Below are 13624 nucleotides of genomic sequence, written 5' to 3' on the forward strand. Positions count from 1 at the left end.
TGACAGGGATGAAAACAGTCTTGTTTTAATCCTTACTCTAACACGTGTGATGTTTTATGAGCAGCCAACTTTGCCTGAGAAGTTTTTTCACCACCCTAACTCAGACAGAGCAGTTTTCTGATATCAGAAGGGGGTCCAGAGGAAAGCTGGAGAGGGACATATAGTGACTGGATGATGGGAAATGGCTTTAAACTGGAAGAGAGTAGTTCTAGACTAGATATTAAGAAGAAAATATTTACTGTGAGGATGGTGAGTCATTGGAACAAGTTCCCCAGCAATGCTGTGGATGCTCCCACCCTGGAGGTGTTCAAGACCAGGCTGGATGGGGCTGTGAGCAACCTGGTATAGAGGGAGATGTCCCTGCATGTATCAGGGGGTTGGAATTAGGTGATCTTAAAGGTCTCTTCCAACCCAAACCATTCTATGATTCTGGGAACATGGGAGAAGCAGCTGGAATCCATGGCAAACTGCAAGAACAAAAAGAACCAAACAGCTTCTTTATGCACAGTTTATAATCAGTCCTCAATGGCAAATGCTTCTGCAATGCATGCCAACCAGTACAGTGGCTTACTGCTACCAAAAGGATGTCTTCATAGAGACATCTCTCCTTGCCCCTTCCCTTGCTCTGGATTTTGCTTTCAGCTGATAAACTTAATAACTTGATTCATACTGCTGAAACTCACTAGTGGAGGGTTGAATCATCTTATAAAGAATCTCCTGGGCACCAGAACTGATGCAGCACAAGCTGCTTTTTTTATGGAGCTGGTGAGAATACTGGGGCAAGGGCAATAGAAGCTTGTCCTTCCGCCAAAGTGATAATGTACTTTCTGGATCTGCTTACTTCATTTTCTAGTTTATGTCCCTTAGTCTCAATTTTTTTTTTATTTTATTTTTTTCATGTAAATACTCTCACAGAACAGTGTACTGCAAATTTCAAGAACGCTCATTGTCTTAGGAAGCATCTTTCTGGCATTTTGAGGAACTGTGATGTGAAAGAGATGATGCTTTACTGGCATACTAGAGTAAACCTAATAGCTAAAATCAGTGCCCAGTTGCCAGTTAAGTCTGGCATGCTGAATTTGGCATTTTTGGATAAAGAATCTGTGTTGCTCAAACTCTTCTCTGTTAGTGGTTAGAGCCACAGATTCTCCATATTCTTAAAGCATGTATTTTTTCACTGCTTTATTTTATTTTTTTGCAAGTACAGGAAGGATATCCACTGTCAAATGCTTTGGCTGATGATTAAGTTTAAAAAACCTGTTACATGTATATTGAAAATGTTGCAAGCTGGTGTTCTGAGGTCAGCGCAACTGCTGATCACTGTGGATATTTGTATCTGGAAGCAAAGTTGAACATAGACTCAGAGCCTGCAACTAGCTAATTTCTTTTAACAAACATTTGTTAATCCTTTAAAACATAAACAATAGTAGGATAAATAATCAGAGATTAAGTGTAACATGTCTGAACTCGCTAACTAACATAATGAGATAGAATGAACTGTTGTATTGTTAGCACTGTTTTACTGAAAAATAAATTTACAGCAATAGTGCATATTACACATAAAAAGGAGATGCTCTTGGGAAGGAGTTGTTAAGTTTTTTTTTATCTGGCTTTTCCTCTGTAACAGCATTTACCAGTAAAGCTGTTTTTTGTTTTTCAGCATGAACTTGACAATTCGCTTTCGGCTAATGTCAGTGGAAGGTCTCGTACCATGAGCACTTCTACTCAAGCTACAGGTACCTGTAGGAAAAAATGTATTTTTATCACAGTTCTTCTTCAACAATGTTTGTATTTCTCTGTACTTTTATTTACTTAGTTAGTTCTTAATTGTCACAGTTAACAGCCTCACCAGTCCTGAACTGGGTAAAGTGACTCTTAGAGGCACTGGAGTCTACCCTGTTTTGCTCAATTGCAGCTCTAAAGCTGATTTGTTGGTATGGGCCAAGAAATACCAATTAAGTGTAATTGTGATCAGGCTAGTAACCTTCTGTGGAGATACTCTAACACCTGTTCTTTCTATAGTTGGGAACTTAAAGGAATTTATTCTAAAGTGTTCAATACAGTCTGGGCTACATAGCTAGAAGATGAATACCTTGTAGTGGTGTCAATTTAGTGGGGTATAAGGCATGTTGTGTGGATTTATGATAAACATTTGAGTTGGTTCCCTTAAATGTTCTTGTTCATGCTATCTACCCCTCTTCTAGGACTTCTTGAGCAGCAGTATCTGATCCATCAGTATCTGATTTTGTAGGGGTGCAAGGGGCAGAGCAAACAACCTCTTTGTAAGCATTTAAGGACTGCTTGCTGTGTTTCCAATGGGAAATAAGATTAAGGGAGAGACAAAGGAGCTAATCGGAACATTCATCTTTTCTATTTCTTATTTGCACATGTTGGGTTGTTCATAGTTCTGTTAGTTTAGTATGACATTCAGAGGCTTCTGCTTGTTGTGAAACTGCATCAGTCTGGAATTCAGTCATGTAATAGCTGAAAGATATTTCAGGCCTGTGTAGATAATATTTTTTGTAAGAACTTGCCAGCTGGCAAAGAATATATATTTGTATTTGGTTCATTTGTCTTTTATTAATTATCAGTGTCATCACTGATACTTCATAGTGACTTCCAGGGTTTCTAAATGCTATTGAATTTTGTTTAAAGGCTTCCCTTATGAATATCTATTTTCTGTTTTTACCCAATTGAGTGTGGAATTCCAAAGAGGTGACGTGATGACCCTGGGCCATCATTGGCCCATTGAAGAATATTGAATCCATTTTGAAGTTTAGGTGCCAGTAAATCCAAGTGAATTATCAAGATTCATATCAGGCAATAGCTAGAGATAGAAATACAGTTTGAAGTGTGCTGAGGTCTTTGTGTTTGGGATGGAAGGAAGGCTAGGTTCTATCACTAATTTAGTGACTTAACTCAAATTCCACAAAACTCGGTGTATTTACAGCATTACAGAAAAGATACGTATGACATTTTTAGGCCAGATGTAAGTCATTAACATGTACTTGCTAATGGGTAGATGGTAAAATGGATGATGTACACTGCGCACACACAGGCTGAAATTGTTCTGTTAAGTACTGTCCTTTTTTGCTGTATGCCTGATCAGTGAACTCCTGTAACAGGCAAGATGCAGGGAGATAATGCTGTGCTTTCCACTTAGTTCCATCTTGTCACCTTCAGTAATGATTCAGAACCCACAAGAGATCACTCTTGCAAGAAACACTCATCTTAAAGGCAATATCTTTTTTAGGTTTCATTTACTCCTTTATATAGTCAAGCAGTACCCAGCTTAATGAAGTCAAGGACTTCATCCTGTCCTTTTTGAACCTTATAATTACATCTAACAAAATAGTACAGATCATTAGGGTTTAACACTAATATACTGTGTCCTGGCTTTGCACTGATACATGTTTAGTATATTTGTCTTAAAATCTCCTCCACAGCAAGCTTGCCACTTTTTCATATTTTCTAGAATGCACAGAGAGCATACAATAGCAAGTTGTTTGTAGCACATAAATAGGAGGAAGACAAAACAAAAGCTAGTATATTTTAGTAGCATGCAGTTAGACTTTAAATTCAGGTACCAATGTGGTGTCTTCCCTCATGTTTTGGGGTATTTTTTCAAGTCTCTTGTACCACCGTGTCTTACTCCTGGAGTATCTATTACTAGGATCTGTAGATTGGCTGGTGAACCTCAATTTTATTACTTCAACAGTTATTACTTCATTGTGATAGAAAAATATGCCAGTTTTAGTTGTGGTGTTCTGCTTAAAAATGCTCTCAAGGACTGTGAATCAACTCCATGGAAAGTGACTGTTGGTTACTTACCTGCTACAGGATTCAAATAGGCAAATTAAAAAATAATGATAAAAAAGCCAATTAAAAAGCCATCAATCTGTACGGATTTCATGCTTCACTGCTGTGTATCCTTTTCAAAGGGAATTCTTTTAAACTTAGTCATATGGACAGCAGTCTTTCTTTAGCGTTGCTGTTGTTACTGTTGTTAATTATTTGAGGTAGCAGCCAAGTCTGGCTGAAGAACTAACAATGCAGGAAGATAAGTTAGTAATAAAACAATGAATGTATCGGCTCCCGGTTACTACTAACTTGTCCCTCTCATGTAATTAACTTTTTGTAAATATCTTTCATGCGTGTTTGGAAAGAAGTGTCTAGCATCTCCAGTTGCAAGACTTCAAACAAAAGCCAACAGAAGACAGGGAAATGAAAGAGAAGGAAAAAGGAAAGTGAAAGGACCTCACATTTATTGTGGAGTTTTGGAAAAGGTGAAGGGAACCTTTTTAAACAGCCAGTGGTTTATATATGAGCTGACCTTTCTTAGAATACAAAAAGCTATAGAAAACAGTTAATGTTGGTACTGAGACAGCAGTTTCTCCCATTTAGGTTTTGGAATTCATACTGCATATTAAGTTTTCTTGTTTGTCCATTTCTTTCCTAAAACACTTTAGGTGATAGGGATGACGACAAGAAACCTAAAGAAGTGAAATCACTTTGCTCACCTTCTCGTGTCCTTCATCTTCGTAAAATTCCGGGTGATGCCACTGAAGCAGATGTCATTTCATTAGGACTCCCTTTTGGCAAAGTAACCAATGTATTGATTCTAAGAGGAAGAAGTCAGGTAACAATTATAACAGCAAGCCTGTTGCTGTCATTCATTTCTATAATGCTTTTCATACTGTGTTTGACTGAAATGATTGCAGTGATGTCCAAGTATTTCATCCATGGCTCAAAATTTTCATTTTTTTCAATTGGAAAAATGACTTGTTATTAATTTATTTTCATATGTTTTCTGATTACATAATGATCTAGAAACTTGTTGCCATTAGTCACAAACATGCATCTTATGTAAGAACATAAGATGATGGAGAACTACTTTGCTACTATTTATGTTGACAGCTGTCTTGAAATTATCAGCTCGATAAAATAATTAACATGGAAATTATTTTTTTTATGTGAAATTGTTTGTTTTTTGTTTGTTTTTCCCTAAACAAACTTTTAGGTGATGGGTAATTTACATCATGTATAAACACTGAAATCCTAAAAATAATGATAGTCTACAGCACTGGACTGGGATAATATTGTGCAGAAACCAATAGATATTCAGTGTCCTCTTCCTACTGCTTCAATCAGAGTATGCATTTGCAACCTAAGCAATAATGCTCGTATTCAGGATTCTAATAAATTTGTTAGCAATGATTTTTTTATTAGCATGTCTTTCCATACATCGTACTTACTCCAATTCTTCTTTAATAGTATATCATACTTAAAATGTAGAAGTCTATTCAGAGATTGAAATAAAGTATCTCCACAAACTTGCATAAATGAATACCTTTTAATGTAGCACTATAGAGTCAGAAGGTTGGAAAGGACCTACAAGATCATCTAGTCCAACCATCCTCCTGTTACCATAGCTACAACAAGCCACTAAACCAGATCTCCTAGCTCCTCATCCAGATGCCTCTTGAGCTCTGCCAGGGACGGTGACTCCCCCACCTCCCTGGGCAGCTATTCCAGTGCCTGACCACTATCTGAGAGAAAAAGTTTTTCCTTATGTCTAATCTAAACCTCATCTGATACAACTTGTGGCCATTTCCTCGTATCCTGTTTGTTGCCTGGGAGAAGAGGCCAAGCCCCTCCTCATCACAACCTCCCTTCAGAAAGTTGTAGAGTACAATGAGGTCTCCCCTGAGCCTCCTCTTCTCCAGACTAAACAATCCCAGCTCCCTCAGCCGCTCCTCATAAGATTTGTGCTCCAGACCCCTCACCAGTTTCGTTGCCCTCCTCTGGACATATTCCAGGGCCTCAGTGTCTTTCCTGTAGTAAGGGGCCCAAAACTGAACACAGAACTTGAGGTGTGGCCTCACCAGAGCTGAGTACAGGGAGATGACCACCTCTCTGCTCCTGCTGGCCGCACTATTTCTTATATAGGCCAGGATGCCATTGGCCCTCTTGGCCACCTGGGCACACTGTCGGCTCATGTTCAGCAGAGCATCAACCAACACCCCCAGGTCCATTTCCTCTTCGCAGTCATCCAGCCACTCTGCCCCAAGCCTATAGTTCTGCATAGGGTTATTGTGGCTAAAGTGCAGGACCCTTCATTTGGCCTTGTTGAACCTCATGCCATTCACCTTAGCCCAGTGATCCAGCCTTTCCAGATCCCTCTGAAGGGCCTCCCTACCCTCAGGCAGATCAACACCACCTCCCAACTTGGTGTCATTTGCAGACTTACTGAGGGTACACTCAATTCCCTCAACTAGGTCATCAATGAAGATACTAAACAAGATGGACCCCAGTATCGACCCCCGGGGGACACCACTTGTAATGGGTCACCCGCTGGACTTAACTCCATTAACCACTACCCGCTAGGCACAGCCCTCTAGCCAGTTCCTTACCCAAAGGAGGGTATATCTGTCCAGACCATGGGAGGTTGTTCAAGCATGACCTGCCTTTCATGAACCCATGCTGGCTGGGCCTGATCCCCTGGATGCCATGCACATGCTGTGTGATCTCACCCAAGATGATTTGTTCCATAACTTTCCCTGGTACCAAGGTCAGGCTGATGGGCCTGTAGTTCCCCATATCTTCCCTAAGGCCCTTCTTGTAGATGGGAGTCTCATCGGCAAGCCTCCAATCCTCCGGGACCTCTCCAGTTAACCAGGAGTGCTGGTAGATGGCAGAGAGTAGCTCAGCAATCACCCCTGAAAGTTCCCTCCGCACCCGAGGGTGGAGCCCATCCAGTCCCCTGGACTTGTAACAATCCAGGTAGAGGAGGAGCTCTTTAACTGTCTCCATCTGAATCACTAGGGGTGTATTCTGTGTTCCTTCCCAGGCTTCCAGATCAGGGCATAAAGTGCCCTGAGGATAACTGGCTTGCCCATTAAAGCAGATGTAAAGAAGACGCTGAGGACCTCAGCCTTCTCCTTGTCTTCAGTGGTCACATTCCCCAGTGCGTTAAGTAAAGGATGGATATTTTCCTTGGTTCTTTTCTTACCACTGATATATTTGTAGAGCGTTTTCTTATTCTCTTTTACTGTAGTGGCCAGTCAGGGTTCAATCTGGGCTTTTGCCTTCCTAACTTCCTCCCTGCATACCTTACCAACTTCCTTGTAATCTCCCCAAGTAGCCTGTTCCTGCTTCCAGAGGACAGACTCTTTTTCTTCTGGAGTCTCAACGATTCAACAGTAGTTCCTGGTTCATCCACACTGGTCTTCTTCCCTTATGGCTTGCCTTACAGCATTCAGGGACAGCCCATTCTTGTGCTTTCAAGATTTCCATCTTGAGGAGCATCCAGGCTTCCTGGACCCCTTTACCCTTAAGGAGCAACTCCCAAGGGACCCCTGCAACAAGCATCCTGAACAGGTCAAAGTCCACCCTCTGGAAGTTCAAGAGAGCAGTTTTGCTAGTCACCCTTCTGACATCTCCAAGAACAGAGAATTCTACAATTTCATGGTTGCTCTGCCCAAGACAGTCCCCAACCTTCACATCACCCACCAGTCCTTCACTGTTAGTGAAGAGCAGGTCTAGCAGGGCACCACCCCTGGTAGGCTCTTGTACCAGCTGTGTAAGGAAGCTATCTTCCACACACTCTAGAAACCTCTTGGATTGCTTCCTCTGCACTGTATTATATTCCCAACATATATCAGGGAAGTTGAAGTCTCCCATGAGAACAAGTGCTGGCAATTGTGCAACTTCCACAAGCTGTTCATAGAATGCCTCATCCATCTCTTCATCCTGATTAAGCGTTCTATAGCAGACCCACACCAACATGTTGCCTCTACAGGCCTTCCCCCTGATCCTTACCCACAGACACTCCACTTTATCATTCCCAACCCCAAGCTCTTCAACGTCAAAACAGTCTTTAATATGAAGGGCCACACCACCACACTTCCCTCTTCGTCTAATTCTTCTGAACAGCTTGTAACCACCTATCGCAGCACTCCAGTCATGGTAGCTGTCCCACCATGTTTCGGTAATAGCAACTAGGTCATAGTTCGCCTGATGCACAATCGCTTCCAGCTCCTCCTGCTTGTTGCCCATGCTGCATGCATTGGTGTAGATGCACTTCAGCTGAGTCATCTGCCTCACCCCCAGCTCAAGCATTGTTCCCCTAGGCTCATCTCTGGTGAGCCCTGTTTTGTCCCCTCCCCCTGTTGTAGCTAGTTTAAAGCTCTTTTGATAAGTCCCTCTATGTTGGTGTGTGAAGGAGAAAGAGATGTACCCTAGTCACTTTCACACTTTTTCTAATGAGAGTGAAATTAGGAATAAGTTATGGTTTGATGTTTTGTTCTTTCCTGTAAACAAAGCAATGTTGAATACTGTTATAATCCTTTTGTAGGCTTTGTTGGAAATGGCTTCTGAGGAAAATGCTATTAGTATGGTGAACTACTGCTCTACTGCTTTGCCTCACATCCACAATCAGCCTGTGTATGTTCAGTATTCCAACTACAGAGAACTTAAGACGGACGGTCTACCTACTCAGTCTGTAAGTATGATATTTTCATTTAGTAAGATAGAATTATACATAACTTACATTACTGAACAGATTATTTTCTACTTAAATACTACATTAATGATCATATCATAATGGATATATTTTTTTTTCTGTCAGTTGTAATCTAAACAGAGAGTTGTTTCAGAAAGGGACTCGGTACCTCTAAAATTATTGTGTAGGAGCTCAAGTTCAAGAATGGCCGCCCTCATGGCCAGGAAGTCCAGTGTAGAGGGCAGGAAGCCTGCATGGATGAACAAGTATTTCCTGTCAGAACTTAATAAAAAAGGAGTCATAGGAGAGGTGTAGGCTTGCCCAGGTGACCCTGGAGGAATATAGGGATGTTATCTTAATATGCAGAAAGATGTCATAGCAGACTGACCATGAGCTAGCAGTGTGCCATTGTGGCCAAGAAAGTCAATGGTATTTAATGGAATTAAAAAGAGCGTGGCCAGCAGAGTGAGGGAGGTGATCCTCCACTTTGCCCTAATGAGGCCACATCTGAAATATTTCTGTGTCTATGTCTTGGCTCCCCAGTTCAAGAAAGGCAGGGAACTGCTGGGGAGGGTCCAGTAGAGAGCCACAAAGGTGACTGAGAGCCTGGAGCATTCCATACATGAGGAAAGGTTGAAAGACTTGGGGCTGCTCAGTCTTGACAAAAGACTGAGGAGGGGTCTTACCAGTGTAACTATAGCAGTAATAACTACAGGGAAGGAGTCAAGTGGATGGCTCTTTTTGGTGGTGCCCGGTGACAGGACAAGGGGTAATGTGCACAACCTGGGACTCAGGAAGTTCCATCTGAATAAGAGGAAGAACTTCTTCACTTTGAGGGTGACAGAACACAGGATCAACCTGCCTGGAGAGACTGTGATCTACTTCTCTGGAGGTAATCAAAACCCACCTGGTTGCTTTCCTGTGCAGTCTGCTTTAGGGAACCTACTTTAGTAGGAGGGTTGGACTTGATGGTGTCCCTCCATCCACAAACCCTGTGATTCTGTGGTCTTCATTTTCATAATGATGACATGGGACACATCCTCAGCATGTTTTTGGGTAATGATAATTGCAGAACTGGGAGGAGAGTTTGACATCCCAGGTGGTTGCACTGCTTATTCTTGAGAGGTAACTAGACAAGCTGGAGAAATGGACTGATAAGAATCTGATTAAGTTCAACAAAGGAAGATGCTAACTCCTGCACTTGGGAAGGAGTAGACTTGAGCAACAATTGTGTGTTGGGGTCAACTAGTTGGAAAACAGCTAGCTAGCCTACAGAATGATCTGTGTTTGCTCATGGACTCTACTGTAAGGCAGTGGTGTTTCATTCTAGCAAAGAAGGCCAACAGCATCCTCATCTGCAGAAAGCAGAGGACTGCCTTCAGATTGATGGGGAATGACTCTTCCCCTCTGTTCAGCACTGGTGAGACACAAATATGGAGTCTATTCCTGGACTCCTCAATACAAGAAAGACATAGATGTAGTGGAGTAAGTCCAGCAAAAGGCCATGAAGGTAGTTAAGAAACTGTAGTATCTGTCATACAAGTGCAGAGACAGCTGGGTTTATTCAGTCTGGGGAAGAGAAATCAGGGGTATCTTACAGTGTGTGCTAATACCTGAAGAGGAGTGAGGCAGCCTCTTTTCTTGTCACTGAGCATCTCTGAAAAGAGTCCATGTTCATAAACTGAAATAAAAAGCAGGCAAATAAAAAGCTTTTCATTTTGAGCATGGCCAAACATTGGAATGTGTTACTCAGAGATGTTATGGAGTGTTCATCCTTGGAGGCATTTAAAACTTAACTGGGAACAGTCATGAGCAATCTAAGCTAGGCGACTTCTTTGAAGCAAGGATATTGGACTGGACAATCTCTGAAGGTACCTTCAACCACAACTTTTTTTTTTTAAATAGTATTTTCAGCTGGTCAAAGACTTGGGATGCTCTTGTCTTGCTTACACAAAGTGAGACTGAGACTGTGCTCAATTAGAAAACAAAATAGAATCATTCTACTAGGTCAGTCAGCTGACATGGATGTATGTTTCTGAAGAAGCAAATCTATTCACTGTATTTTTTGTATGGTGGACTTTTTCTTAAGTTCTACTTTACTTTTTCAGGAGAACCTCATTTCCCTCTCCTATGAGATGTAATATAGATACAGTAGTGTTTATTACCTACTGCAAAAAAGTTCTCTAGTTCTTCTGGAAATGTCCCAGTTTGTATTCAGGGCTGAAGAGTAAATTGTTTGCCCCATTCTGCTCCAGAGCGTCAGTTAAATACACTCTTTTATTCTTGGGGAGGAAGCATTATGCGCTCTTATATGTTCCAAAGGAAAAAAATATCTTTTTTCCTTTGAACCACAGATTATAAATCAAACAATAAAATATGAAGGAAGAAGTGCTTCTGTCTCTCTCTCTTTGTAGATTCTAAGAACTTCATAAATTTTCTGGGAATTAACAGATAAAGTTAGTGAATTCTTCAGAGCTCTCTGTTCCTACCAGTTGATAAATAGTCAAAACTGCTGCAAAATTATTTTTCTGTTTTCAAATATATCTAAAGTGTTGGTACATGGAAGCTATTATCTACAACTTCTTTCTCGCATATACTAATCTTATTTCCTAACCCCCTTTTTCCTACAGTTGGCGATAAATTCTCAGCAAATAGCTATGTAGCCATATTTGTTTTCTAAGAGGCATATTATGTCTTGCAGATGTAGAGATAACAGCTCTTAGTATTATTTTCTTATATGAAACACAGACAGTTGAAAAGTATTTATCTTATTGGCACCAAGATATCTTTTTGTTTTCTTGTGTGTAATGTCAGAAGGAATTGCTTTGTGATGTCCAGTTCCATGAAGATATTCTAGATAACTTCCTGTTCTTAAAAATAAGATAATGAGTTATTGTTTTGTTAATGGTATTTGTCAAATGTAAACTTTTCTCTGGCAGAGCGCTGCATCAGGGATCTTGAAGGCTAACAGTGTGAAAGACCTTTTGTCATAGGATGATTGTGCCTTCATTTTGAAAGAACAAGCCTTCTGTATAAGGAAAAGAACGGGAATTTTTACTGAGAAGGTTTAGTAGGAGATGCGCAAGTGTCTAATTATATATTCAGTTTGCATTGACTGAGTATACTCTCTATTGCCCTTTTTTAGTGGATCTTAATGCAAGATAAGGGCTTAGATTCATTTACCTGAATCTGCTGAAATTTGTACTAATAATAGTCATATAATGTCAGGGTTTTGATCTCTAGAAACTACATGCCCATGCTCCATTGATGGACATATTATATTTTTACTTGTGCCCTTTGTACAAGCTGACATTTGTAATATCTCTCAATACATAGAACTATACAAAAGCAAGCTCTTAAATGATGAATTTATGAATTGGAATGGAAAGTACGTAATTTGTTTAAAAAATCCTATGTTTAATGTTTTATTTATATTTTACAGCACTAGTGTGATCGGTTTTACATTCAGTATTGAACAGTTGGGGAAGAAATGACTAAGGGATATTTCCAGAGACAGCTACTCTAAAGACTAATTGCTCTCTAATTGGACTTCTGGATGAGGTTTCTAGCAGAAATCTGACATTAATAATACTTTTTTAATGAGCATTTCTTGTTAATTAGCAGTATTAAAAACTGAAAGAGCTTGAGATATCCTTGGAGTAGCGATTCGGTGAGTAATTGAACTCACCTACCAGCATTTTACTGTCAAAATGAGCTAGAAATATTTCTCCTGCTTCCAGCTTTGTGTTCTACTCTCTGCTTTATAGCTCTGGTGCTTCCTGGATTCTTGTGATTCAGCTTGTAACTCGGCAGTTAAAAAATGAACAGTTTTCTGGAGAAATATGCTGAATACATTAGGATTCAGAGGAAAAATGTAGCAGAATTGTCTCAGCAATAGTGATCTCTATGGTCAGCATATTACACCTTAAGGAACTGCACTTGGAAGATCAGTTTACCTAGAAATCTGTCATGAGCTTCATTATTGTTAAAGTAACCATGGTACTGTGATTTCAAGTACACATTTATATGCCTGTCATGTGTAAACCTTGAAAGTCTGTCAGGTGCACACTGAGCTGCATACTCCATCCACAGCAGGACAAGAGAAGGAAATATCATGAAGAAACTCATAAGCTGTGATACTGACAACTCATCTGCTGCCATCACAAATAAAGCTCGTTTGACTTGAGGAAGATGGACGTAATTTTTTGCCCTTTAAAAATAGAGTAGGATAGTGAGAACTGAAGAGAAAAAGAACAAAAACCAAACAAACTACGAAACCAAAATCCAACACAACCCAAACCTCTGCCTGCAAGACTTTCCTTTCACTTCTGCTCCCTTCACTGCTGACTGTTGCTTCCTCCCCTTCCCATTCAGTACAGGAGAAAGGGAATGGAAGTTATCATTTGTCAATATCATTTGTCTCTTTGCTGGGTTGGTTTGTTACCTGCAAAAACAAGTAAATAAGGCAACACGATTCAAAGGTATGATATGGGTCACATCCTCTACAAAAACAGTATTGCCTACTTTTAAAAATACATATGTATATATTTAAATATATATATTTTCAATTATGACCCTTTCACTTGAGTATTTTATTTAAATTTTAGAGAGCTTAGCAACTGAGCATTACGTTACTGATGTGTTAATATCTAGGCTCAGCTCTGAGGGACAGTTTATTCTGGAAGCTTACATGAAACTCGGTAATATCCACACCTTGTGTCATGGTTAGTCATTCTTCCAAGAGAAGATTATTACTGAGATATGGCTTCAAGTTATAACACTATGTTTGGAAACGTCTTTCTGCAAGGCTCTTAGAAGTAATCCAAAAATCTTTTTGAAAAAAGCCCATCAAAAATGAGTATACAGACTTCTCAAATTCCTGTGAGGTGGCGTGAGTGAATTTAAAGGTGTGTTATTTTGTGGCTGGGAAGAGAAAAAACAGGATGCGCGCCTTTAAGCTTGTGTTTGTCAAAACTCAGTTCCTGAAGAGAATCAAATCCTAATAAAGCAAACCAACCAGTTTGTGCTTTACAGGCTGGTTGGAAATCCATTACCATGTTGTTGTACTTCCATAGACATTTACAAAGAGGGAATATGCCTATAAACGTTGCACATTAAATG

General features: G+C 40.2%; 1 protein-coding gene across 4 annotated transcripts in view; it reads left to right on the forward strand.

The window, feature by feature from the left end:
• Positions 1-13624, forward strand: part of PTBP3 (polypyrimidine tract binding protein 3) — a 48038-nt gene that overhangs the window by 18174 nt on the left and 16240 nt on the right. For 3 of the 4 annotated variants that reach the window (XM_015849860.2, XM_015849859.2, XM_015849858.2), the window contains exons 4-6: positions 1661-1736; positions 4470-4639; positions 8357-8503. In XM_015849860.2, coding sequence (XP_015705346.1) covers positions 1661-1736; positions 4470-4639; positions 8357-8503 — 393 coding nt within the window. The remainder of the gene's footprint in view (positions 1-1660; positions 1737-4469; positions 4640-8356; positions 8504-13624) is intronic. The other variant, XM_032441358.1, reaches the window with a different exon arrangement.

Source organism: Coturnix japonica, chromosome Z (assembly GCF_001577835.2).
Source record: "Coturnix japonica isolate 7356 chromosome Z, Coturnix japonica 2.1, whole genome shotgun sequence".
Taxonomy (NCBI): Eukaryota; Metazoa; Chordata; class Aves; order Galliformes; family Phasianidae; genus Coturnix; species Coturnix japonica.